The following is a 27,855-nucleotide window of genomic DNA, read 5'->3' as shown; positions in this document are numbered from 1 at the left end:
GAGAGAGTGCATGGGGAGAAATATTGCATAAGATGGTGAAGGGGAGGAAGGGAGAGATGGTGTATGGGGGACAGAGGGAGAAATATTGTATAAGATGTTGGAGGGGAGGAAGGGAGAGATAAAGCATGGGGGAAGTGGAAAGAGATGTTTGACCCAGGGAACAAGGGAAGGGGAGAGAGAGATGTTGGGAGTGGATAAGATGGAGAGGGAAGAAAAAGGAAGCTGTTGAATCCAGAAGCAGAAGGGAGAGATGCCAGACAATGGGAGTGAGGGAAAACACAGGAATGGAGACTTTCTGTAAAATTTGCGAGAGCTGGGTGCCACTTCTATAACAAGATGTGATTATAGAATACTAGTATAAAGCAGCATAGGAATGCCAAAGCTTAGGCATAACCATTTACACCATGTCATTGGCAGATGTAAGTAGGCCTTCCTATATGTGACATGAGATGTGCATAATTGATAATATTCTATAATTGTATGTATCACTTGAAGACCCACCCTGCAGTTATGCTCTATAGCAGGTTCTTAAACTTGTCATAAATATGCATGAGGCAGATTTGCATATAATAGAGGTGGATGGCATGCAAGTCTGCTTCATTCATTTTCATTAGCGATATCTTGAAAATCCAACTGGCTGGGTCCCCCAGGACAGGTTTAAGAACCACTGCTCTATAAGCACTTAGGGGCTACCTTATAGAATTACACCCAGTGCATATTTGCACATAACTACCAACTGTTGGCGGTTATGACACACATACATCTAGGTGCCAATGTATAGAATTACCTCTTTAAATTACACGATTTTCTGCCAGCTGAAAAAGGACCTGATAGTGTTCAGTGAAAATATAATATGTCTCATGTTCCTGATCAATCATGCATAGTTCATCCACCCTCCAGAGATCGTAGTGAGCAAGAGAACGCTTTCTGGATGGGGCTCTAGTGTTAAGGTTAGGTTACCTGACAAATGGCTTGACTGTGGAGGTCCGCCACTACCATCGTGGGTGAGGAGGTATGTATGGGATGATCTATGGTTTCTGATCTGCCGGCTCTGGCTGGGCTGTAGCTAGAGTGGATCCCCGCATGTGCTGTGTCACCCTGCGATGTTGATGAGTGTTGGTGCATTTCAGTGAAAGTCACAGATCGTTTTTGATCCACTGCCAGGCAAGAACAAGAGAAATGTCTTAACAGATTTATCCTGTAGTAAAGATCTGTATCAAGCGATACAATTTTATGAAGTGTCTAACTTTTTATATGCCTGATTAATCAAGCTTATTTATTTAGGCTTTGATATACTGCTCATTATAACTCTGAGTGGTGTACAATAATTTGGGGGAAAAGAAGAGAGGTTATATGAAAGTAGGAAAACATACATTATAATAATATACATATATACATAATAAAATTAGACATAAAATACATTAGCCCCCCCCCCCGCCCCCCTTTGTCAAAACCACACTAACATTTTTAGTGCTGGCCGCGATAGTAACAGCTCGGATGCTCATAGGAATGTTATGAGTGTGAGAGCTGTTACTGCTGTGGCCAGCACTAAAAACCACACTACATTTTTGTAAAACAGGGGGGAGTAGGATAAGAAAATAATGGGAGCGGGGGAGGAACTGCAATATCTTGATAGGAAAGAAAGAAAGGGAATGTCACAAAAGGGAATAGGTTAAGGGAATTATTTTAAAATTGATCTTGGATCAGGTTGAGAGCACTTGAAAGTTAACTTTGGATTAGTCACCGATTCATCTATGAGCAGTGGACACTAGTGCTGCCCGATTCACGATTCGAATCGATTCACCCCACCAAAAAATCAGCCTCCCGATTCATTGACTGACCCTCCCCACCGCCCCTAAAGCAGTAGCGGCAGCGCTGCCTCTTGCTGGCCTGCCGCTCCTGCTTTAGAGGGCGAGTGGGGAGGGTCAGTCAGGAAGTGTCTTCCCTGCTAGTGTCCGGCTTTCCGCAGCAATTTACCAAAATTCAGCAGCCTGCCCTGCAGAAGAAGATCGCTGGCTCTAGCGATCTTTGTAAGCTGTCATAGGTTGTCCGAGTTGTCTTCTCTCTGCCGCAGTCCCGCCCCTCTCGTTCTCTTTACCTTGGACAGGGTGAACAACCTGTCTTTATCTACTAAGTCTATTCCTTTCATTATCTTGAATGTTTCGATCATGTCCCCTCTCAGTCTCCTCTTCCTCGTAGTCTCTTTTGGCCTCTCTTACCGCTTTATGGCACCTGCTTTGATGTTGTTTGTGCTTTTTCCAGTTTTTATCCGTTTTTAACCTTTTCCATTCCTTAAACGAAGTCTTCTTGTCTCTGATCGCTTCCTTCATCAATACAGTGAGCCATGCCGGTTCCTTGTTCTTTTTCCTCTTGGATCCCTTGTTGATATGCGGTATATATAGATTTTGTGCCTCGGAGACTGTCTTTAAAAAGGGACTATGCTTGCTCTAGCGTTTTTACAGTGCTTATCCTCTATACAATCTATGCATGCAATGTGCAATTATTTATGCATACAAGGGGGCATCCGTGGAAAATCAGAGGCGGGAAACTGCACGGTGACACCAGGAAATTATTTTTCACTGAAAGGGTGGTTGATCGCTGGAATAGGCAAGAGGAGTAGAAGCAGCAAGGGAGAAAAGCAGTTTAGAAGCAAAAACGAGCAGAGGAGGGAGACAGAGGAGAGCAGGAGGCTAGGGGCTGGGCGAGAGTTAGCTCCGCCCACCCCCACCGCGTCAGAGGAGTCAGCACCCGAACCCCCCATAAAAGGGGGCGGAGCCAACGACGAACGTGGTGCACAGCATCAGGCAAGAGGAGTAGAAGCAGCAAGGGAGAAAAGCAGTTTTAGAAGCAAAAACGAGCAGAGGAGGGAGACAGAGGAGGAAGTGGCAAGCAGCGCAGAAGAGACGAACACACAAGCAGCAGTAAGGTAAGGAAGAGAAAAGACAACACACACAAGAAAGCAGCAAGGCAAGAAGCAGATACAGAAGGAACAACCACACACAAGCAAAAGTTAGGCAAGGTTGTGCAAAGGCACCAGGCACAGAAAGAACAATCACACAAACAAAAGTAAGGAAAGGTAGAGCGTAGGCAGTCCATACAAAGGCAGAAGGCAGTAAAGCAAGAAGCAGGTGCAGAAGGAAGCAGGCACCGAAGGAACACGTAAACTTATCTGTTTTCTTAAAGTAGTAACCCCGATGGAAGCAGAAGGTAACCAGAAGATGAGCTTTCCAGTGTTCTGCGCGGACTGTCATATGTATGACTACCTCCCCTCGGGGAGACAGTCATACGTATGCAGTCGGTGTCAGGAGCTGAAAAGCTTGAAGAAAGAAGTCAAGCGACTTGAGGACAAGATACAGGAGCTAGAAGGACTTTACACCACGGAGGACCCTACCAGGGCATTTGAAGACTTCAGGAGTGAGAAACACATCGAGAAGGAAGTCAGGGAACTCGAGGAATTCATTGAGGAAGCATACAGGAGGAGGGTGGAAGAGAACGAACTCCAGATGAGAGATGATGCAACACCAACTTGGAAGGGGGAGCAAGAAGCAGATGACCTCAAAGAAGACACCCACAGAAGAATACCACACGAGGGGGAAGAATTGGCTAGTCGATGCCCAGAAGAAGAGAGAGCTAAGCACACCGAGGACATTGACCTGAGACCGATAAGAAAATTGAAGAAGGGAAAGTCAGCGATCCTGGTGGGAGACTCGATATTGAGGCATGTAGACAGCCACATAGCAGGAGGAAGAGAGGATCGACTGGTGACCTGCCTCCCAGGAGCGAGAACCAAGGACATCGTGGACAAAATTGAGAAGGTCTTGGAAGGAGCAGAGACGGAAGAGACCGCAGTAATGATCCACATCGGGATGAATGATGTCAGCAGGAGAGACTACAGAAGAGGCACGCTGATAGAACAGTTCAAGATTCTAGGAAGGAAACTGAAGATGAGGACCCAGAAGATAGCATTCTCAGAGATCCTACCGGTACCGAGGGCAGATGTGAAAAGGCAGGAAGAACTACAATCAATAAATGCATGGATGAGGAGATGGTGTGAGGAAGAAGGGTTCCACTTCGTGAGGAACTGGACAGCGTTCTGGGGCAAGAGCAAGCTCTACAGGAGAGATGGACTGCACCTGAGCGTGGCGGGAACAAGACTTCTAGCAAACAACGTCAAGAGAGGAATAGAACAGGCTTTAAACTAAGAGAAAGGGGAAAGCCGACAGTCGACCTAGCGTTGATGATTCGGAAGAAGGTATCCCGTGAAGATACTAAGGGGAAAAAAGGCAGGGAAGAAACAAGAGACAAATTACAGGAGTCAACTAACCCAGAAGAGGAGGTTAGAAAGATTGTAGCAAAAGAGAAGACACCAAAGACTGAAGCACAGGGAAAAGAAATGAAGACGACAAAATGCCAGGATCTAAACTGCATATATACTAATGCAAGGAGTTTAAGAAACAAAATGGGGGAGCTAGAAGCCATGGCCAATGCAGAGGACATAGACATCATTGGAATCTCTGAAACGTGGTGGAATGAGGAAAACAAATGGGATACAGCACTGTCGGGGTACAAGCTCTATCGCCGGGATAGGTCAGGTCAGAAAGGAGGAGGAATAGCCCTATACGTAAAAGAAAGCATACAATCGACAAGAATGGACACAGCGGAGATGATCAACAAACTGGAATCGCTATGGGTTAAAATACCGGGTAGGAAAGGGCATGAAATAAAGATGGGCCTATACTATCGTCCACCCGGGCAAACCGGAGATAGCGATAAAGAAATGGATGCCGAGATGAAGCGAGAATGCAAAAGTGGTTACACAGTTGTTATGGGAGACTTCAACTATCCTGGGATAGACTGGAGTCTTGGAAGCTCAAGATGCGCTAGGGAGACAGAATTCCTGGAGGCTATACAAGATTGCTTCATGGAGCAGCTTGTTAGAGAACCGACGAGAGGAAATGCCACTCTGGATTTAATCCTAAATGGACTAAGGGGACCTGCAAAGGAAGTGGAAGTAGTGGGACCGTTGGGAAACAGTGATCATAATATGATCAAGTTCAAGGTTGAAGTAGGCATACCGAACGGAAAGAGAACCATAGTGACATCTTTCAACTTCAGGAAAGGAAACTATGAAGCAATGAGGGAAATGGTAAGGAAGAAACTTAGGAACACTTCCAAAAAATGGCAAACAGTAGAACATGCCTGGTCTTTTTTCAAAGACACAGTGAGCGAGGCACAAAATCTGCACATCCCCAGATTCAGAAAGGGGTGCAAAAAGGGTCGAACAAAAGACCCAGTATGGATGACTAAAATAGTGAAGGAAGCGATAGGCAATAAGAAAAATTCATTCAGGGAATGGAAAAAGGACAAAACTGAAGGGAACCAGAAGGAGCACAGGAAGTATCAAAAAGAATGTCACCGTGTGGTTCGAAAAGCCAAAAGAGAGTATGAAGAGAGGCTAGCCAGGGAGGCACGAAATTTCAAACCGTTCTTCAGATATGTTAAAGGGAAACAGCCAGCTAGGGAGGAGGTAGGACCGCTGGACGAAGGAGACAGGAAGGGAGCGGTGAAGGAGGAGAAAGAAGTCGCAGAAAGACTCAACATGTTCTTCTCGTCTGTATTTACAAACGAAGACACAACCAACATACCGGAACCTGAACAAATATTCAATGGAAATCAAGCAGAAAAATTAACATCCATGGAAGTGAGCCTTGATGATGTACACAGGCAGATAGAAAAACTTAAAACTGACAAATCCCCGGGTCCGGACGGAATCCATCCCAGGGTTCTGAAGGAATTAAAGGAGGAGATAGCGGAACTACTGCAGCAAATTTGCAACCTATCCTTGAAAACAGGCATGATCCCGGAGGATTGGAAGATAGCCAATGTCACGCCCATCTTTAAAAAGGGATCAAGAGGTGACCAGGGAAACTACAGACCAGTGAGTTTGACTTCGGTTCCGGGGAAACTGACGGAAGCACTGATTAAAGAACACATCGATGAACATCTGGAAAGAAACGAACTTTTGAAAACAACCCAACATGGTTTCTGCAGGGGGAGATCGTGCCTAACGAACTTATTGCACTTCTTCGAAGGAATTAACAAACGGATGGACAGAGGAGACCCCATAGACATCATATACCTTGATTTCCAAAAAGCCTTTGACAAGGTGCCTCACGAACGTCTACTCCGGAAACTGAAGAACCATGGAGTGGACGGAGACGTACATAGATGGATCAGAAACTGGTTGGCGGGTAGGAAACAGAGGGTAGGGGTGAAGGGCCACTACTCGGACTGGATGGGGGTCACGAGTGGTGTTCCGCAGGGCTCAGTGCTCGGGCCGCTGCTATTTAATATATTCATAAATGATCTAGAAACAGGCACGAAGTGTGAGATAATAAAATTTGCGGACGATACAAAACTATTTAGTGGAGCTGGGACTAAAGAGGAATGCGAAGAATTGCAAAGGGACTTGAACAAATTGGGGGAATGGGCGGCGAGATGGCAGATGAAGTTCAACGTTGAGAAATGTAAAGTATTGCATGTTGGAAACAGAAACCCGAGGTACAACTATACGATGGGAGGGATATTATTGAATGAGAGCAACCAAGAAAGGGACTTGGGGGTAATGGTGGACATGACAATGAAGCCGACGGCACAGTGCGCAACAGCCGCTAAGAAAGCAAATAGAATGCTAGGCATAATCAAGAAGGGTATTACAACAAGGACAAAAGAAGTTATCCTGCCATTGTATCGGGCGATGGTGCGCCCGCATCTGGAATACTGCGTCCAATATTGGTCTCCGTACCTTAGGAAGGATATGGCGTTACTCGAGAGGGTTCAGAGGAGAGCGACACGCTTGATAAAAGGGATGGAAAACCTCTCATACGCTGAGAGATTGGAGAAACTGGGTCTCTTTTCCCTGGAGAAGAGGAGACTTAGAGGGGATATGATAGAGACTTATAAGATCATGAAGGGCATAGAGAGAGTAGAGAAGGACAGATTCTTCAAACTTTCGAAAAATAAAAGAACAAGAGGACACTTGGAAAAGTTGAAAGGGGACAGATTTAAAACGAATGCTAGGAAGTTCTTCTTTACCCAACGAGTGGTGGACACCTGGAATGCGCTTCCAGAGGGAGTAATAGGGCAGAGTACAGTACAGGGGTTTAAGAAAGGATTGGACAATTTCCTGCTGGAAAAGGGGATAGAGGGGTATAAATAGAGGATTACTGCACAGGTCCTGGACCTGTTGGGCCGCTGCGTGAGCGGACTGCTTGGCATGATGGACCTCAGGTCTGACCCAGCAGAGGCATTGCTTATGTTCTTATGTTCTTATGTCTTCCACTTCAGGTCATTGAGGCCAGCAGTGTGCCTGATTTTAAGGTCAAATGGGATAGACATGTGGGATCTATTCACAGAGATAGGTCGGGGAAGGTCATTGGAGTGGGCAGACTAGATGGGCCGTGGCCCTTATCTGCTGTCTATTTCTGTTTCTATATTTGGAGCATAAAAATCACACTCATTTTATCACTCAATCACAATGCTTTTCACTAAAGCAAAATTTCACACAGTAGCAGAAAAATAATGGGAACATTCTAATAAAAATAAAGGATTAGAGTGAGAAAGAAAAGCAGAAGGAGAAATGTGATGCATTCCAGAATGAACAATTTTTGGGAGTAGAGTGCTGGCTATTATGCCTCTATCCTGCTGGAACCATCTGAAGGCAGCGAGCGGCTTGGCAAAGACCATCTTTTTTTTTATTTTTTTTTTTTATTTATATTTTTCAATTTACAATTCAAGTATCACTTGTACAGAAAAATAAAGATAAGCCAATAAAGTACTAATATAAACATTTCTGCTCCCAAACTTGTTACAAGAAAAATCATTATAGCTTAACTTCAACTCTAGTTCACTATATGCATCCAAGGAATGCATAGCGGATGATTAAAGTAATTTTAACAAACTAAGTTGTTATTAAAAGAAAATAGGCCCTTTAGGCAGAGACAGGTCAACAATAATCAATTATCCTCTTATTCCCCCTTAAACCTGAGGTGCTGTAGACAAAAATGTTGTCAACTGGCTTGGATCAAAGAAAACATATTTTTTCATACTATATTGTATAACACATTTACAAGGGTGTCGAAGATAAAAAGTCGCCCCCAAAGCTATAACCCCTGGTTTTAGAAGAAGAAATTCACGTCTCCTTTTTTGTGTTTCTCGAGCCAGATCTGGAAAAATCAATATTTTAAGTCCCATAAATTTCTTAAGTCTATTTTTGAAGAAAAGCCTAAGCAACCAGTTTTTATCTGGTGCTAAGGCTACTGTAATCAACAGTGTCGCTGGAGTAACCATTTCTACATCAGAACGCTCCAATATTGCAGTAACATCTAACGGTTGCTGGTCCTTTTCTTGTAGGCGCTGCTGTTCCTCTCTTTTAATAGGTAGATAATAAGCCTGCGTAAGAGGTGGCAACATATCTTCAGAAATTTCCAATATTTCCATCATGTAACGTTTCACTATGTCTCTCGGTGATATTGTTGCAATCCTCGGAAAGTTAATTAATCTAAGGTTATTATTTCTAGAGGAATTTTCTAAGGATTCCAGCTTCCTTCTCAAGTTAGTATTATCTTTTATTAGTGTTTCTCTAATTTGTTTAGAAACTTTTAATTCCTGATGAATATTTTCTATGGAGCTTTTAGACTCCTCAAATTCAGCTTTTAAATTCCCCATTGTAACCTGTTGAACTTTAAGTCTTTCTTCCAACTGGCTCAGTTGGGGTTTCACAGATTTTGCCAAATCTGCCACCAGATCCCAAAGAGAATCCAGGGTTACCTCTCTGGGTTTTTCAATATGAAATACATTAATAAAATGAGAAGTCTCACCAGTTGAAGTTGATGTTCTTTCTTGAACAGCATTTCTCTGGTTCCAAATTACCCCTTCAGTTGTTATACTCTCAGTCTCTTCCAAACTCTCCTGAAAAGAAGAGTTAGTCTCCAGTCTCCCCTCTCTGATATCTGTGGCCTCCGGGGGAGAGCACTGCTCATGCTCCAACAGCACATCCTCTCGTGGGGAGCTGGTAACCTGAGGCGGAGGGGGAGGTACTCTGGCGTCGGGGCTTAATGTTGTTCCTAAGCCCAAGGAGTTGACATCCGTTCCGCTCCGGCGCAACTCCAGCGGGGCCCCCGACGCCCGGGGTGTCTCCTGCATACGTCGGAGGATCTCCTCAATGTTGCCGAACGCCGCTGCACCGGGCTGCCGCGAGGCTCCAGCGGCACTGCGTCCTCTTCGTTTCGGCATGAAGAAGGGAGCAGATATCTCGGGCAGCGGATTAGAAGTTGTTAGAGGTAAGACTCTTCGGCGTGTTACTCAGCCGGTAGGGTCTGCGGCCATCTTGGATCGATGAGGCAGACCATCTTTAATGAGCAGCAAATAGCCCACCATTTTCAGTCACTGCATGGGCAGGATTCCATTATCTTTTTCACAGTTTTCTAATGGTTTCTGTAGTTTTACAGTTTAGCTGATGATATTCAAGAAAGAATGAAGAACATCTCTGTGTCTGTTCTTTGGAATGCTTAAGGGAAAACATTGGCTACCAGCTTTGTCCAGTTCTTAATCCATAATAGGATATTAAGTCCTATCCCATGACTTTCTAATTTCCTCAGAAGTCTTTCATGAGGTACTTTGTCAAATGCCTTTTGAAAATCCAAATACACAATATCAACTAATTATCCAAATGTTGATTCACCCCTTCAAAGAAATGCAGTAGATTTTGTGAGGTAAGATTTCCCTTGACTAAATCCATGTTGGCTTTCTCTCATTAATCCATGCTTACATATATGTTCTGTTATTTTGTTCTTTATAATATAGTCTCTACAATTTTGCCAGGCACCGACATCAGACTCACTGATCTATAATTTCCCGGATCACGTCTGGACCCCTGGTGAGCCTAGTTGGTTTTTTCATGATTTACCAACTGGATCAAGATAATGATGGCACACTAATAATTATGTAGAAACTATCCCCTTTCTCTTTGGGGAGACCCATGAGGTTCAGTAAGAGAAAAACATGATCATGGTCAACTAATGAGTGCCTTTCTTACCAGAGGTCTTTGGAGGTTCTACTTCCTTTTCCTGTGATGGCATCATTTGAGGTATTCTCCTTGAAAATGTACAAGTTAGACATGACTTAACTTTTTTGAACATATATGATAAGGAACTGGAATCTTCTATTAGATATAGGAAAGATAATTTTCAAAAGCCATTTACACAGCTAAAGATTGATTAAACTGAGTAAAGGGCCTGTTTGAAGACTGACCACCCTAAACTCTACAAAGAGCATGCATGGGAATTTCAAATATACTGTAAGCATATTATTTCCAGTCAAGTTTATCCCACACAAAAAGCAACTGTAAAGACGGTGGGTCAGTAGTATCAATGAGCAATTTTTAAATGGAAAGTGACTTTGCACTTGTGTTGTTTGGAAAATTTCCCCTTCTAAGTGCATCTTCACAGTTAGTTTTATCCTTGTCCAGCTTAATATTTATTTATATAAGTTATTTATATACCGCTTATCAATGGAGGTTGTGTAAGCGGTTTACATTCAGGTACTCAAGCATTTTTTCCTATCTGTCCTGGTAGGCTCACAATCTATCTAACATACCTGGAGCAATGGAGGATTATGTGACTTGCCAAGAGTCACAAGGAGCAGCACAGGGCTTGAACCCTCAACCTCAGGATGCTGAGGCTGTAGCTCTAACTACTAGGCCATTCCTTCCTGTCTGGAGTGCTGACCTTCAGGACTTTTGCAGGGTGTCTTAATTTTCTCTGAAGAATAATGGGGTCCATGAGGGGAGGGAGGAAGAGGCAGATGCGGGTGCTGTGGTTCCTCCCGGGAATGGTAGCTCTGTATGCCTGCATGGAAAAAGGTAAAACAAACCAATATTAACATGTTATCCTTGATTACTTGTATTACTACTCTGAACATATACAATCAGTTTTACAACACAGTTCGTTCTCTTCTGGAAACCATGAGGTATACATTTGTCCTTCACCAGAATGAAAATTGAATCCTATTGCAGTGCTTGGCTGGTCTTTTTAACATTTTATCCAACTTCTTTATTGTTATGTTGTTTTGTTATAATTTTGAATGAATTTAGTTTCCTACTAGGGGAAAATTCATCAAGGAGTGCTAACTGAAGTGGAAGGGCATTTTCAGTAGTATGTCTAAGTCCGAGTTTGGATATTTTGGGAAAGACGTCCAGAAATCCAGGAGAGAATATGCTCATTTTCAAAACAGCAGGACATCTATCCAAATGAAAAACACACAAAAACAAGCTATTGGGACGTCCAAACAGCCAGCATTCTTAGCAAACTGGCCACATACATCCAAACACAGCAGAGCGGAGGGGCACTCTAGGAGGTACTGCAGAAACCTAACCACGCCATATTCCGGAAAAAAACTGAAAACTCATCTATTTGACACTTAATCACCTGTATCCTCTCCTTCCCCCTTCCCCCTCTACCTACCTCTTCTCCCTCCCCTCCTCCCCCCTTTCTCCATCCTCGCCCCTCTCTATAAGTCGCCTTGAGCCTGCCTAGTTATGAGCAACGCAGAAATAGAAGATTAAAATGTCCTAGGTACATATCACTATAACCTGCTTATATTGTATGGTGAGCCCTCCAAAACCCACCCAAAACTTACTGTACTCATCTGTACACCACCACAATAGTCCTTATGCATGTATTATCTTTGTATTGGTATAGTAGGTTTTGGAGGGCTCACCTTGCAATCTAAGCAAGTTATAGTGACATGTACCTCGGACTTTTTATGTGATGTTCACTGCAGGATCCCTTTGAGTGCCCCTCTGCTCTTCTCAGCTGTCTGTTTGGCTATCTGAAGCTATAATACAGGCTAGGGGGGGTCACATCTTTGGGTGGTGGGAATTGGTTGGTGACCACTGGGGGAGCAAGTGGGGTCATGCCTTAATCCCTCCATGATCATCTGGTCAGTTTGGGCACCTTTTTGACCCTTATTCATTTTTAAAACAGGTCTAGCCCCAAACATCTAAATGGTGCCTTGGAAGTTTTGTTAAAAGTTTGATTATCCCTGCAGAAAATCTAAGTCCTAAGCCTGCATTGGAGACAAAACAATCAGAAAGACATCTAGAAAGTCAGTTTTGAAAATGCCCACTTGGGTGTTTTGATAAGTGAGATGTCCTCATGCCAGTTTATGCTGTCTTTTGGATGTCTATCTTTTTTGAAAATGAGCCCCTTGGTGTGCATTAACTACTAAGACACTCATTATATTCCTATGGGTGCCAGCTTTTAATGCATGCTAATGTGGTTAGTGTATGCTAACCCCTTAATGAATTCCCCTCTAAGTGCTACAAAAGTGGATGATACTGATTTATTTCCAGAACCATGCACAAATAATAGTTTGTTTGTTTTATAAATAATTACTGTAATCAGATTCTCATATATATGGATTTTCCTAATGAGTTCATAAATGAGCATATGTTCCATGATTAGCATGTCTTCATGCTCACATATATCCGAGTCATTAGCGAAAGTCTATGTGAATATTTTAAGAGTAGGATCTAGATATTTGATGTGGCAGATCATTCCCACTTTGGAAATATGAGTATATACTGAGGGAAGTTTGAAAAGTTTGGTAAAAAGGAAAGCTAAACAATGTAGGGTCCAGCGAGCTTCCAGTTTTTTCATATCATAGGAAAAATAGGTTATGAAAAAACTGGAAACTCGCTGAATTAAGTGTATAGCCCTTGATGGAGACTACGTAGTTTAACTTGCTTTTTTTATCAAACCACTCTCGTATTCTGCTGTAGACCTGCAGAAGGAAAAAGCAATGATTTGCAAAGTAATTGACTGATCTTTAGAGAATGTTGTTGCTTTCCATTTCATTTTATCTACATGTGCTTTGAAAGAACTTGCTTGACCCAATCTTACCCCAAGTAAATAGGATATGGGACGGGGGTCATTCATTGGAATTTCATCCCAAGTGATGTTTAGTTTTGGCTTTTTGGCATAAGTATTCATTAGCATCTTGATCAGCTTGGTTCAAAACAGTCTTATGACAAACTGAATGGTTGTGTTTGCTCTGAAAACCCACCAAGGCAGCCAACTGACGGGATCCTTGAACTCCTGAGCTAGAGGGCTAAGGGAAGAAGAAACTTCACACACAGAAACAGGATCAATGCAATGCATCTAAAGCTTTTGGGAGTGAGTGCAGATCCACTCAACCACAGCATGATTTCTGGATGACTCAAAGACCCTTTCCAGCCTCGTGCCTTTTATTAGCAATCAGATCAAAGTTACACAAGTAGCTGTCAATCAAAAATGTCAGCAATTACATCAATTACATATGTACATATGCCTTCTGGTGATTAAGGCAGGTCATGACCTGTTGGGCCGCCGCGGGGGCGGACTGCTGGGCGGGATGGACCTCTGGTCTGACCCGGCAGAGGCACTGCTTATGTTCTTATGTACATATGGCATTGATTTACATCATACAAAATTGTTACCTTGCAGAAATTACAGGCCAGATCATCCAAACCAGTTGTGTCCAGCCTTCGTTCTTCCCAAAAAGGCGCAGAAAGGTCTGCACTGGCATATCACTTAACACATGTACACATGATTCTGGTTATCCATGCAATGTCCTAATCACCTAGTTCACAGATCAGTCTGTTCTTGACAGTGATAAATTCCTTCTCCTGTGCTGTGATCGCTCTATAGGGGCAGACTATTGGTATACGTATATAAATGGTATCCAACATTTTTTCATGTAAAGGACCACAGTGTGAACATGAGAAAGCCCTGAGGGGTACCAAAAGATTTTAAGCTTACACATACTACTAATTTTGTAAACCACTTGGACCTGCTTGTTCAGACTGGGTATTAAAAGTAGAAAACAAGAGGGATTCAGAGTACAAACCACTGAGGAACACAAAAAAGCACAAGGGGCCTTCAAGTTCTGGGCAATTCTACTTTAATGATGGACTCGACACAGGCTGTGTTTCAGCGTCTCCACTTGCATCAGAGGTCAGAAAGTCTTGTAGTTCAGTATAAAAGATCAAAATACTGAAGTCACATTGAAAAAACTTTTCCCAGACTGGTGGAAAAGAAACATGCTCAGTCTAACAGTTAAGCTACATGCATTCATTCTGCTGTGCAATTCAAACCTTAGGATGTATTTCATCCAGTCCAGGGTGATATGATTCTCTTTATTTTGTTAATTTTCTTCATTATACTTTCTAAATTTTCTGTGATTTGCTTCCATTTCTCCAAATCATCACCATCAAAAACTGTTTCTGGAATGGCTGTCTTCTCAACATTCTCTTTAGTAAAGACCAAAGCAAAGAATTCTTTAATCTGTAAATAAAGATCCTCTTACTTCTAATTGAAATTCCTAAAGTCTTTAAGTAGTTCACCATGCATCAGTTGCCAAATTAATCATAATCCTTTCTGTTCCCATTCTCCCAGCTCTGGTGCAAAACTACTGTAAGATAGTCTTAGATTTTTACTCAAAGGGGCAACTGGAGATAAAATATCCTTCTTTATACAAAGTGTCTTATACACTTGATATCATATTCTCACAATGTGTGTCACGATAACTCTCTCTCAAAATTTTATGAACTCTTCTTAACACTGAGGGGTTTTCTAACAACAGCAGGAGAAAATAAACCTCCACCTGTGCCTCTTCAATTTGGAGCCATTTCTTGTGGTACACTGTACAGCACTAATGAGCATAGAGGCCTAGTGGTAAAAATTCTACATTAGGTAAACCCATTCCTCCATTCTCCTTAGACTAACACTTGGAAACAATTTTGGGCTCCTACAATGCCAAATAAAACTAGACAATACACCATTACTATTCATACACAGCTCGAGATTAAGGGATGTATGGAAACATGTAAAGCAAACAAGGTAGAATATTCATCTTTACCTAGTGATTCTTGCTCTCCATGAAATGGGCAGCTCCATCCAAAACTTGAAGTCAGCAAAAATTCAGTTTAACAATGGTACAAAAGTTATCTTGTATAGGTCATATAACCTAGAAAAAATGCCCAAATATGTAAAAAACGACACCCTACAAAACCAAATCTGTCCAGCAGTCAAAGTTTGCCATTACCCTAGCACCCTAGATTTGCTATAATTAAGCCTGTAATACAATACCAATCCAAAGTTGTCTACTAAGGCCATCAATGTTGTCTCTAACTTGATCAGAACATTATCTGCAGAAATTGATAACTTATGTTTTTATCTGTGATCCCCCTTATAAGTCGAGAATCCCTGATCATTTGCACCAGAGGTTCCATAGCACGATCCAACAGAGTTTGATGACAGAGGACAGCCTTGTGTCCCACTGCAAACCCGAAAGGGGAAGACTATCAGAAGTATGCACCAGATTCATGCAATAGTTCCTTTATGTTTGTGCAATTGAATAAAAAACAATATAATAAACCGCATCGTCTATGAAATCATGCAATACAGTATAATCATGAGTATGTTACTGAAGTAATTATACATGAACATGCCTGTAATTTAAGAATTATAAATCAGTCAATTGAGTGAAGGTTTTATTTTCCAATGTTCTCTATGTTAAGATCTGTGTTTTATAATGTTGAACTCTTAATATGAAATTTGGGTGAGGGGGGTTAATTATGTCACCTGCTAATCTGTGTACTACATTCAGAAGATTGCCTTTAGATTTTGTATTCACTAAAGTTATTTTCATACATAATTAAAACAATGTTTTTACTTCATTGGGCTCACATGGGATTCCTTCATTCATTATTTATAAGCTCTAGTCATAAAACATTAATTATCAGTTCTATCACAAAACAGCTTTCTTAAATTGTTAAATGTCCATAGAAGTTCTATACATTAAAAAAATAATATCTGGGAAAGAATGCATGGATCTTTTTAGAATAGAGTCAGCAGCTGCCATTTCATTCTTCCTTCTGTAATGATGGCATTGCGTGATATTTGTATGGCTTGTGAATTTGAAAAGGCAGGGCAGACACTACTGAGGAAGTAGTATAATCTGTGGATATTTTGCTGAGTAACTAGAGGATTCAGAATTTCATCAAGTGATACTTCATCTTGAAGACAGGGTTGGCATACCAACATTTTGTTGACAGATATTGCTTATTTATTTGGCACCTTGGCAAAAAAAAATGTTGTTGACTCAAGTCCTAGAATATATTTTCTCACCTCTACAGAACAAAGAACCCTGTATGCATGACTTTAATTTGAGTTTTAGTCCTGTATACAATTTCACAAGCTCTCCCAGATTCCTACAAAGATACTGTTGCCTCACCGACTGGTTTCAATTTAGGCTGTATGCTTCGACGAGTTGTTGAAAGTCGAGCCCCATGGCGACTCCTTGTCTCAGTCTGAGTTTTCTGACGTGACAAAAGAGGTCGACGGAGCTGAGAGAGTGAAAAGAAAAGATGGTCAAGGAAAAGATATGAAAACAAATTATTCAGTTCCCAGGATTATGTCCTGTGTAGTGTACAACATTGGTTGGTTCTTGTTTTTGTTTTTTTGCCAATTTTACACTTAAAAGAAAGTACACATAATAAACACATTAGCTGAAATATTTGGAAAATTAAAGCTCTGCTTTCAATGGTACTATATGCAATGTATTTAACTAAAAGTAAAATATGTAGAATTCTGCTGAAAAGAGCTTGCTTTCTTTGTCTTCATATTCCAAATGGCAGTTGTGACCAATCAGAAAGCACCAAAACTATTGTCTAATTGGTCACTGTTCATTTTCAGAAAACCACCAGATTCAGAAGCAAGAAAAAAATAGTTTTATTCTTTTTCTGAACTCAGGTCCTGTAACTACTATACTAACTACTATACACTGAGGCCTGGATTCTCGAACTGCTTCGATATCGGCAGCTGCCTTAAAAGCAGCTGCTGATCACGTGTCAATCGTGCATCGGCGTTGATTTTGGAATCGCAGCGATGCAAAAGATAGGCACCGGATATGTAGGACAGGGTTTTCCAGGCCTACATTTCCAGCGCCTATCATCACGTGAATCATTTTAGGCTGCCTTATGCCACTTCCAGCAATGGCCATGCCTACTTTGGCATTCGGCACCTAAAGTGCCTACATAGGAATTGCCGCTGCTGGTCAGACCAAGACTATTGTAATGCTCTCTACCAAGGAATAACCCAGAAGAAAACCCGTCTACTTCAATTAATACAAAAACACCACTGTTAAACTTATCTATCACGCAGGAACTCTATGAGTGTTGTGAGCAGCGCGAGCCATTCAGCGTGGCTCCCCGTCCTAGAAACTGCTAGCGCAGTTTAATAGAAGAGGCCCTAAGTCTAGGTCAGCCCACATCCTGCCCTACCCACTCCTCTAAAAACACCCCTTTCAGTTCTGGGCGCACAACGAGATTCAGAGGCCTAAAAAGTCCCTGGATACATCCAAAAACCATTTTGATTATCAGCACTTGGACAACCTGCCTTTTAGGACGTCCATGTGCTGACTTGGGCGGGTTTTTAGATGTATTTAAGTTTCGATTATGAGCCCCATTCTGTATTATTATATAAATACAAAATCTTAAACTGCATTCAAATGTTTACATGCTCTTTTGATCTAGTAAGTATAGTGTAGGCTCATTTTCTTACCTGCCTCAAACCTCTCTTTCTCCCCAGCGGTTGCTGAATGAGCAGATTCTGCTGGCCAGGTTCACTCTGCACACTTGCTACCCTGTTAAATGTTGACACGATTAAATATATAACCAAATATATAACCATAAGGACTACGTACAAGGCAGGGGTTTGTGGAGAGGGAATATTTCTTAATAAGCAATGTAGATGGGCCAAATGTTATAAGCAATGCTGCACATTTGGCCCATCTACATTGCAATTTTCAAAGGGAAACAACCCCCCTCATGGCTTCCTTTTGAAATTAGCACACACAATATGTGTGCTAAAAGCACTCAGAGACTTTGCACTTACTCTTTGTGCAGGCAACCAAGCGGGAGCAAAGTAGATGTCTTTTTAAAAATCAGTTTAAAGTGTGTATGCTATGGAAACCCCTGTATACTTTTAGCAGGTCACAGAAAGGCAATGAACAGAGAATCAATTTACACAGATAAATGGCTTTGAAAATTTCCCTCTTGAAGAGTAGGGGGATGTGTATACGAAGGCCAAAGAGCTTGGAAAGAGAGGGATAAAAGATGAAGAAAGGGACCCTGATATCTAGGAAAAAGCCATGTAATATTGGGGCTGCTAAAGATTAGAATCTAGATTCCAAAAAGGATACTACTGCTACAGCATTTGGTCCGTAGGATCACGTAACGTATATTATTCCATGAACTAATGGAAGTGGGCTAAATTAGAGAAATATATTTTTCTCTCATCCACTCTTGCTAGTTTTCAGTTTATAATACTAGTGGCAAGTGGCAAATGAGTATTTATTAGAGCTACAATTTTGGCTGTGAATATGGCATAAGAATTTCTAGTAAGCTTCCAGAGCAAGGTATGATTTAATCTCTAAAATTCACCTTAAAATCTGGATATCCTTTTTGGACACAGCAGATATTATATTTGATTAAGCATGTGCTGCTGAATATTTGTTTTAAAAAAAACCCTAAAACCCACAACCTTAGATTTTCTTTGCAGTTTCTTTTCCGTAGGACTAACCCCCCTCTTCTATTAAACTGCGCTAGCAGTTTGTCGCGCAGAGAGCCACGCTGCTCCCGATGCTCATAGGAACTCTATGAGCGTCAGGAGCAGCGCGGGCCATTCAGCACGGCTCATCGCAGTTTTGTAGAAGAGGGGGTAAAATTGCTCTGTCCTGTTGTCTCATTGCTTGTGACCTTAGGCTCTCCATTTATGTAAAGAAAGGTAAACATCCTAATTTTGTGCCATATTTCTGTCTTTTGTGAACCTGACAAATAAAGTATATTATATAAAGAGTAAAACTGCAGGGGGGAGGGGAAATGCATAAAGAATGAGAAACCAAAATAGGGAAGAATTTGTAATATAATTGCTTCCATTGTTTCCAGGGGTCCTTATGATGATATGCCAAAAGAAGAAAAACCTTGGAAAAATATATTTGCTTGTTAAATATAGAATGATGTATGTTTGTGACAGCATACCCTACTTATTTCATCCTTCACAAATAGTAACATTTCATCCATTGTTTTTAATCTGCAAAAATGTATTCAGATGCTGCAATATAAAATTATGCAAAACAGCTTAACCATTGGCGTGTACTAAAATTACCAAGTTTGTTTGCATGTGTACAAAACAAAAAGGGAGCCCAAGGAGACCTCAACGACGAGACAATTAAGGCACAACAAAGGAGTCATGAAGATTAGATGTCAATAATTCAGCCATGGGTGTAAAGTTCAAGGTTCACTTTATTGATAGTAGCACTGCGAGGTTTCATATTATTTTTACTAGTTTATATTATGGGCTTCTTTTACAAAGATGCGTTAGGGCTTTAACTTGCGGAATAGCGCGCGCTGAATTGCCGCATGCGCTAGACCGTAACACCAGCATTGAGCTGACATTAGTTCTAGAAGCGTAGCGCGGGTTTAGCGCGTGCTAAAATCCTGTGTGCACCAAAATCGCTAGTGCACCTTAGTAAATGGAGCCCTATGTGTTTCATATTAGTTCATATTATGTGCTTCATATTATTTTTATTATTGGTTTTAACTTGTCACGGCTCAATAGACTCTTGACAAAGGCATAGATGCCAAAACATTGTCAGTGTTGGGTCTTCGAGTCTTCACAGTGCTACTATCAATAAAGTGAACTTTGAACTTTACACCCATGGCTGAATTATTGACATCTCATCCTCACGACCCCTTTGTTGTGCATGTGTAGAAACCCAACAGGCAGAAAATGCCAAAATGCATGCAAAATCACACACTTTATCCCATGACTCGTGAAGGGGCCAGGCACTAACCAGTGGAATTTTCTTCTGATTAGTGGTCTGTCTGTGTGAAAGTTTGTCACAGTTGCAAATGAGCCTTGTAGCAAACTTCCATATAAAGGCTGCCTATGGAGAAAACAACACAGTTTCACAATTAATGAGCTGCTTTGCAGGATCTTGAATTGCAGCAATACCTTCATTTTGCATTTATATGAACTTTTTCAGGTGGCAAGCGATGCCCAAAAATCTACTATTTACCAAGGCCAAAACCTGGGAAAAAATTTACAAAGGGGCTTTGTTTGCAAAAATGTGTGAACCCCTTCCTAAACTTTGTTTGTGAATTTCATGTTTAGTCCTCACTCTCACAGTTTTATGGAAGGGTTCTTAATATAGAAAGGTCACGCGGGTCGATATTCAAAGCAATTTAAATGGCCATAAACAGCTCCTGGACAATTAACCCACCCGTTTGGGGTTCACCAGACATTTTCAGCGGCACTTAACTGGTTAAACTGCTGAAAATGACCAGCACCTAAGTAAAAAACCAGCTATTTGGGGGGCATTGCAAGTGTCAACACTTGGCCAGCTAAGTGCCAATATTCAGTACTTAACCAGCCAAGGTAACTGCATAAAGAAGAATGCATAAAAATCAGTTCTGTCTTTATGCAGTGCCTTATAGCCGACCAAATGCTGAATATCACAATTACACAGAAAAAAAAAAACAAGAAACACAGAAACAAACCCCACGAAGAGTTAGCAAACAATGAAGGAATGGGGATGGAACTGTACACATCAACCAGAGATAAAATGAGTGAATAAATGTGTATTAAAAAGTCATTAAAAGAGTCTTTATCAAATGTTGAATTCAATCTGTGTCGCAAACCCAACATGGTCCGTGTTTCGGCCTTAAAGCCTGCCTCAGGGGTGGAAGAAACATCTAAAGAACAAATATTGAAGATGACAAATATCAGCAACATGGTAAACAGAGTTAGCATCTGGATACCTATATTTTCTAAACAGTGCTCTCTCTGTTGTTTTATTAATCTAAATGGCATTTATTCTTTGAATCATTTCGTTTCATCTCATTTATCCAGAAATTCACACTAACTCACTTCACACTATAAATACATACTCATTCACAACATACTTTATAGTTCATCTTTTTTTCACTTGGGTTATCTCTTTGAACAGTTGTTTTGCTATATTTTGTCTGTTCAAATGTACAAGCTCATATATTCACGTATATAATTTATTGCACAAGGGTATATACAGCATGTCACTTTAGATACATAGAGGGGCATAATCAAAAGAAACGTCTAAATCCATTGTCGTTTTTATTCTGAACTTTATGGAGGTCTGATGGGGTCAGTGAACATGGGGGGGGGGGGGGGGGGTGCGGGTCTTTACTTTGTCCCTGCAGTGACTCTCTCCTCAAAAATGGATTTCCTGTCCTATTAACCCTCTTTCTTCCTCCCTTCTTAAAGTCAATCAATTTGTACCTTTGCTTAATCTTTGTAAACCGCATAGAACTTCACGGTATTGCGGTATATAAGCTGTTATTATTATTATTATAATATGTGTCTTTATATCATTTAATAGCTCAAAGATAGTGATGATTAAGTTCAAAAACTATATCCAGAACACTTACACAGTATAAATAATAAATAGAGAACTGGATATCAAAGCTTCAATTTACTTCCTTTCATTGGCCTTAGACCCACCACTCCACCGCCTAGCAAGAACTTTTAGCGAAGATAATGACATGGCTCTTCATCATCGGCCCAGCAAATTATATTCTTCAGTTTAATCTTATTCTTTGAGCAATATAGGAGTTGGATAGCATTAGCAGCTGTGGGGGACCCTTGATAAAGCACATTGGTGTGAAACATTCCTTCCCGGGTTGCATATACTAAGCTAAGCTAAGTCTTTTGAGCTTTCACTGAATATCATTAACTTATTACTAACTTATTGAATTCATTTAAACTATGTGTAAGGATTAAACTGAAGAATATAATTTGCTGGGCCGATGATGAAGAGCCATGTCATTCTCTCTGCTAAAAGTTCTTGCTAGGCGGTGGAGCGGTGGGTCTGAGGCCAATGAAAGGAAGTAAATTGAAGCTTTGCTATCCAGTTCTCTATTTATTATTTACATCATCCCAGTCACAACGTATAAATTCTGTCTAGGCAGTCTTGTCAAACCTTCAATTATCCCTGCAGAATGACTAAGGGCTCCTTTTACTAAGCTGCGGTAGCGTTTTTAGCACGCGCTAACCACCGTGCTACATGGAAAAACTAACGCCAGCTCTGTAGAGGCATTAGCGTCTAGAGCGTGTGCGCTAAAACCGCTAGCGCAGCTTAGTAAAAGGAGCCCTAAGTCTAAGTTGGCTCACATCCCACCCTAACCGTTCTTCTAAAAATGCCCCTTTCAGCTCTTGGCACACAGCGGGATTCAGAGGCCTAAAAAGCCCCTGGATACATCTAAAAAGCCGTTTCGATTTTCAGCACTTGACCGACCTGTCATTTAGATCATCCAAGTGCTGACTTGGGTGGGTTATCAGATGTTCAGTTTCGATTATGAGCTGTATATATATATATATATATATATATATATATATGGTTATATAATTTCAGGTCATGACATTGTTGTTATTTTACATTATTAATTGTACAAAGAAATATACAGAATGTCACTTCAGTTACATATTTTATATTTGTGATTATATGTTTTTAGTTTACCATGTTGCTGATAATTGTCATAATCAATATTTATCAACGTTTGTCCTTTAGATGTTTCTTGCACCCCTGAGGCAGGCTTTAAAGCCAAAACATGGACCATGTCGGGTTTGCAACACAGATTGAATTCAACATTTGATAAAGGCTCTTTTATTGACTTTTTAATAAATATTTATTCACTCATTTTATCTCTGGTTGATGTGTACAAAATATCACAATTAACCAGCTAGGCTTTAGCTTAGTGGTTCCTAAATCTGTCCTGGAGGACCACCAGCCAGTTGGGTTTTCAAGATATCCCTAATGAATATGCATGAGGCAGATATGCATATAATAGAGCAACACTTGTCTGATGAGAAGTAAATAGTGGATTGAGTGTAAAGCCAGTTGGCATCCCCTCCTGAAGAAGCCAAAATTAGCAAAACTTGAGTCGGGGTGGAGTTCTTGAGTCTGTGTGTTGCATGTCAAAAATGGAAGAACTGCCAGTTACACTATATAGATAAGCACACTGGATATATATATGGTGATAAAAGTATTGTAGAAGTGTGACAAGGCATGGGCGGTTGGGACATTGATGTGGCTATGATGTCCTGTGGCAATTTGGTTATAGGTCTGAGCACATCAAATTTAAAAAATATATATAAATATGTTTTCAAAATATTATTTTGAATGAGAAATTGATTTATTTCAAAGTGGACTTGTGTTTTTTTGGTGGAAAGTTTTCCAAACACTAGCAGTGATTTTTAAGTGTACTCCTAGTGTGAATGGTAATGCATATTTATTAGGGATATCTTGAAAACCCGACTGGCTGGGGGTCTTCCAGAACAGGTTTAAGAACCACTGCATTAGCTGGCTCTACAAACCCAGAAATTCAAAGCTGATGTCCTGACATGGTCTGACATTGAATTTCCAAGTTTTATGGTGGTGGTCAGTGAAACACTGATTGCCACTGGCTGAAAATTGGACCACTGTGTTCCTTTTACCCTTCCTTACATGCAGCTAAGATATACTACCAATTGATAACTAAAAACAAGACAAGATTTAATTGACTTTGGTAAATAGGTTGGGCTTAAGCTAATTCAATACAATAACAATTTAAAATAGAAAGGTACAACAGGTTTGGCTAACATCTACGAGTACTTGGACAGGAGGCAAGAACTTGGTCTTCAATGTTACAAAGTTATCTAGTCTCTCATTAAAGGAATAGAACACAATTTAATATAACTTTGACAAGCACAGTATGAAGGAGATTGCAAGGAACATTAGACCTTCATCTACTGTGGCACTCTCCTACCTTTAATGGATTAAGGTGATCAAACTATAATACTAAGAAATTATAAAAGTACCAATGATTTCAAATTTGGGCATAGCTGTTCAGACCTAATTTGAGGGAGCACTTGCAAAGTCCTACATCATATGTAGGGAAAGTTTTTCATATCATCCAAAATAAAGTATAGGGGGCTAGGAGAACTGGAGAATGAGAGAGAAGATTAACAACTTGGAGGAAACATTATGAATGCAAAACAACTTTGCCTTTCCTATAAGGAAACTGCTCAGTTATTTGCAAATGTTTGCATCAAGTACTTTGTAGTAGAAAATAATGACAATAAAGACAGGTAAACACTTGTATGAAAGACTGAAGGACATTTACTAATACCATGATATATGTTACTACAATATAACACCCAGAACATATTGTAATGTGACAAATCACGCCAAAACAGGAGCTGGTAAATTATCATGACCAATAAGAAACAGTATAGCAAGAAGGTGTATTTGTAATTTAATTTCCCATATACAGTAAAGTAAAACTTTGCCTTCATTCTAGAATTGCTATCTTTCTGGAATTAAGACACACCTCATTTTTAACTAGGCCAGGGGTTTCTATGAGATGTGAACAAGTATGAATTTGAGAAAACATACCGTTGTGATACTAATTGGCTATAATTTTTCTTAATAGTCATGATTCTGCAGAAATAGACATACAAATGATAGAAGTATTTTAAAGAATCAGAACACTGTTATGTCATTCATGCCTCTGTTTCTCTTTTGCTTCGAAGATTTCATGTAGAGCTGGCTGGATTTTTAGATATAATCACCTCAGTTATTCATACTTGACAAGATGACATATTTTCAGGGCAAAAGCTAGACAAGCTACATCTTAGGGCTTCACATTACAAGGAGCCTCACGCTTCACTAGCATGGAAAACTATTAAACCTAAAATTTATTTCCTACTTAATTTAGGGGGGCCTCTTATATGTTACAGCTTAGGGGCCTCAATACTCATAAATCTGGCCTACAAATTTTCGTCTTTGTCCTAGACCTTGTTTGTTATAGCTGTCATTAGTATACATTGAAGTCACACTGAGGAAATTACTACACATAAGTCTCAAAATATAGCTATCGTATTTTCACGCATATAACGCGCGCGTTATACGCATTTTTACCTACCGCGCATACCCCTCGCGCGTTATACGCGTGAGTGCGGTATACAAAATTTTTTTTACATAGTTCCCACCCCGCCCGACGCCCGATTCACCCCCCCAGCAGGACCGCTCGCACCCCCACCCCGAACTACCGCTCGCACGCGCTCCCACCCGCACCCGCATCCACGATCGGAGCAAGAGGGAGCCCAAGCCCTCTTGCCCGGCCGACTCCCCAACTCCCCGACAATATCGGGCCAGGAGGGAGCCCAAACCCTCCTGGCCACGGCGACCCCCCTACCCCCACCCCCCACCCCGCACTACATTACGGGCAGGAGGGATCCCAGGCCCTCCTGCCCTCGACGCAAACCCCCCTCCCTCCAACGACCGCCCCCCCCAAGAACCTCCGACCGCCCCCCCAGCCGACCCGCGAACCCCCTGGCCGACCCCCATGACACCCCCACCCCCCTTCCCCGTACCTTTGGTAGTTGGCCGGACAGACGGGAGCCAAACCCGCCTGTCCGGCAGGCAGCCAACGACGGAATGAGGCCGGATTGGCCCATCCGTCCCAAAGCTCCGCCTACTGGTGGGGCCTAAGGCGCGTGGGCCAATCAGAATAGGCCCTGGAGCCTTAGGTCCCACCTGGGGGCGCGGCCTGAGGCACATGGGCCCAACCCGACCATGTGCCTCAGGCCGCGCCCCCAGGTGGGACCTAAGGCTCCAGGGCGGGTGAACGGAGAGTCGGGACAGCGCACGGAGAGTCGGGGCAGTGCACGGAAAGTCAGGGCGGGTGAACGGAGAGTCGGGACAGCGCACGGAGAGGCGGGGCAGTGCACGGAAAGTCAGGGAGGGTGAACAGAGAGTCGGGACAGCGCACGGAGAGGCGGGGCAGTGCACGGAAAGTCAGGGAGGGTGAACGGAGAGTCGGGACAGCGCACGGAGAGTCGGGGCAGTGCACGGAAAGTCAGGGAGGGTGAACGGAGAGTCGGGACAGCGCACGGAGAGTCGGGGAGGGCGAAAGGAGAGTCGGGGTGGCCAGAGGAGAGTCGGGGCGGGCGAAAGGACAGTCGGGCTGCATGCGCGTTATACGCGTGAGCGCGGTATACAAAAGTTTTTGTACATAAAATCGTGGTTTCTGCGCGCTATACCCGTGTGCGCGTTTTACACGGGTGCGCGTTATCTGCGTGAAAATACGGTAGGTGGTTTTTTTTAAGTGAGAGGCATTGAGTGTTGCACTTGGGAAAAATTAGATTGTGTCATTGTTTAGCTTTTGGTTAGCACAGCAGGCCTATCATTTTACTTATCATTTACCTGTCCCAAAATATTTGGGTTTCTATAGATTTAATCTGTTTTGATGTCTTCTTACAGACCCCCTATGCCACAAGGATATTCTGCATTTCTGAAGAGATCTATACTTTCGGGAAAGTGATTTTGTTATGTTGGTTAGCTGCCCATTGGCCCTCTTTACAATAGTGGAGGATGCATATGATTACTCTACTTAAGATGGAACGTACCCAAATTTACTGTGTGGACTCTGTTCCTGGAAAGCATTTTACTCGGATATGGAGTGCTTTTTGGAACTCATTTCCTGCTAAGGTGAGAATATGTAATATTACATTGCTCATCATTTTGAGTACTTAGGTTTTTGGGGGTCGGAGGGTAGGGTTATTTCTTCTCCTGTTGTTAGAATACCATTGTATAGCAGCACAGTATGTCAGGATTTTGTTGTTCTCAATGCAGCCAGTGTTCTGTAAGATGCCACTTACTTTCTTTTTCATCTTGCTGCTTAATAAAAATGATTTAAGCGTTGATTTAATCTAATTTAAAAGGGTAATTATTTCCCGCTTCCCCGGAAGTGGTTTGAGGTGGGTTAAAAAATTTGATAAAGAGAAAAAAAATTTGCAACAATTGCGTTATTATAATCCAAAAGATTACAGCAGCCAACAATTTTATGGAGTCATTATAGAACACAGCAAACTGATGAACATGATCATGAGAAACCCAACAGTTAAATCTGTGTTTCTAATGATTAAAGCATTAAAAAAAAAAAAAATCCAAATATGAGGGGCCGCTGAAAAGTTCTCAGCCCAACCACCAAATTTGGGGCAGTCTCCATCAAAATCTATACACTTAATCCTGTGATTTTCCACATTTTTTTGTTCCGTATTTTTCCAACAGAACAAAAAAAGTGGGAAATCACTGGACTAAGTATATAGCCCTCGATGGAAACTGCCCCAACTTTGTTGATTGAGCTGAGAACTTTTCAGCGGCCCCTTGTACACAGTCTCAAAACCCCAAGTTACTGAACCATTAAAACAACAGTAATGGCTAAAAATCATTTCTCTTTTGATGGTAAAAATTGAGAAAATAGCCAGATTTTCAGTTTATATAGAAACTCAGGAGTCTGAATACATTCCACAGAGAAGGTCTTTTGCCCTGATTTCAGCATTTTAGAATTTTCTCTTGAGAGAATAAAATTAGAACTCTGAAAATTATTTTAGGATTGGACTTTATTTATAGTAAGATGATTCCATTCTGTACTGCTCGAAATTTCAATCAAGAGATTAAACGTACAAAAACAGATTTGAATTGGATATAACTGGTCACTGTAGAGGTATCTGTTACAATTTATTACTAAAATTCATTAAGAGCTCCTTTTACAAAGGTGCGCTAGCATTTTTAGTACACGCACCAGATTAGCGCACACTATAGCGCGCGCTAGCTGAAAAATTACCGCCTGCTCAAGAGGAGGCGGTAGCAGCTAGCGCGCGGGGCATTTTA

At 41.5% G+C, this 27,855-nt stretch overlaps 1 protein-coding gene across 1 annotated transcript in view; it reads right to left on the bottom strand.

Moving 5' to 3' along the window:
• Nucleotides 1-27,855, bottom strand: part of UNC80 (unc-80 homolog, NALCN channel complex subunit) — a 392,207-nt gene that overhangs the window by 7,513 nt on the left and 356,839 nt on the right. The window contains 3 exon segments of the mRNA XM_033945805.1: nt 961-1,157; nt 16,336-16,447; nt 17,664-17,745. Of these exon segments, the coding sequence (XP_033801696.1) occupies nt 961-1,157; nt 16,336-16,447; nt 17,664-17,745 (391 nt within the window).

The sequence above is a fragment of the Geotrypetes seraphini genome, chromosome 5 (assembly GCF_902459505.1).
Source record: "Geotrypetes seraphini chromosome 5, aGeoSer1.1, whole genome shotgun sequence".
Classification (NCBI taxonomy): Eukaryota; Metazoa; Chordata; class Amphibia; order Gymnophiona; family Dermophiidae; genus Geotrypetes; species Geotrypetes seraphini.
The sequence above is the reverse complement of the archived record's forward strand: the minus strand, read 5'-3'. Positions and strand labels throughout refer to the sequence as shown.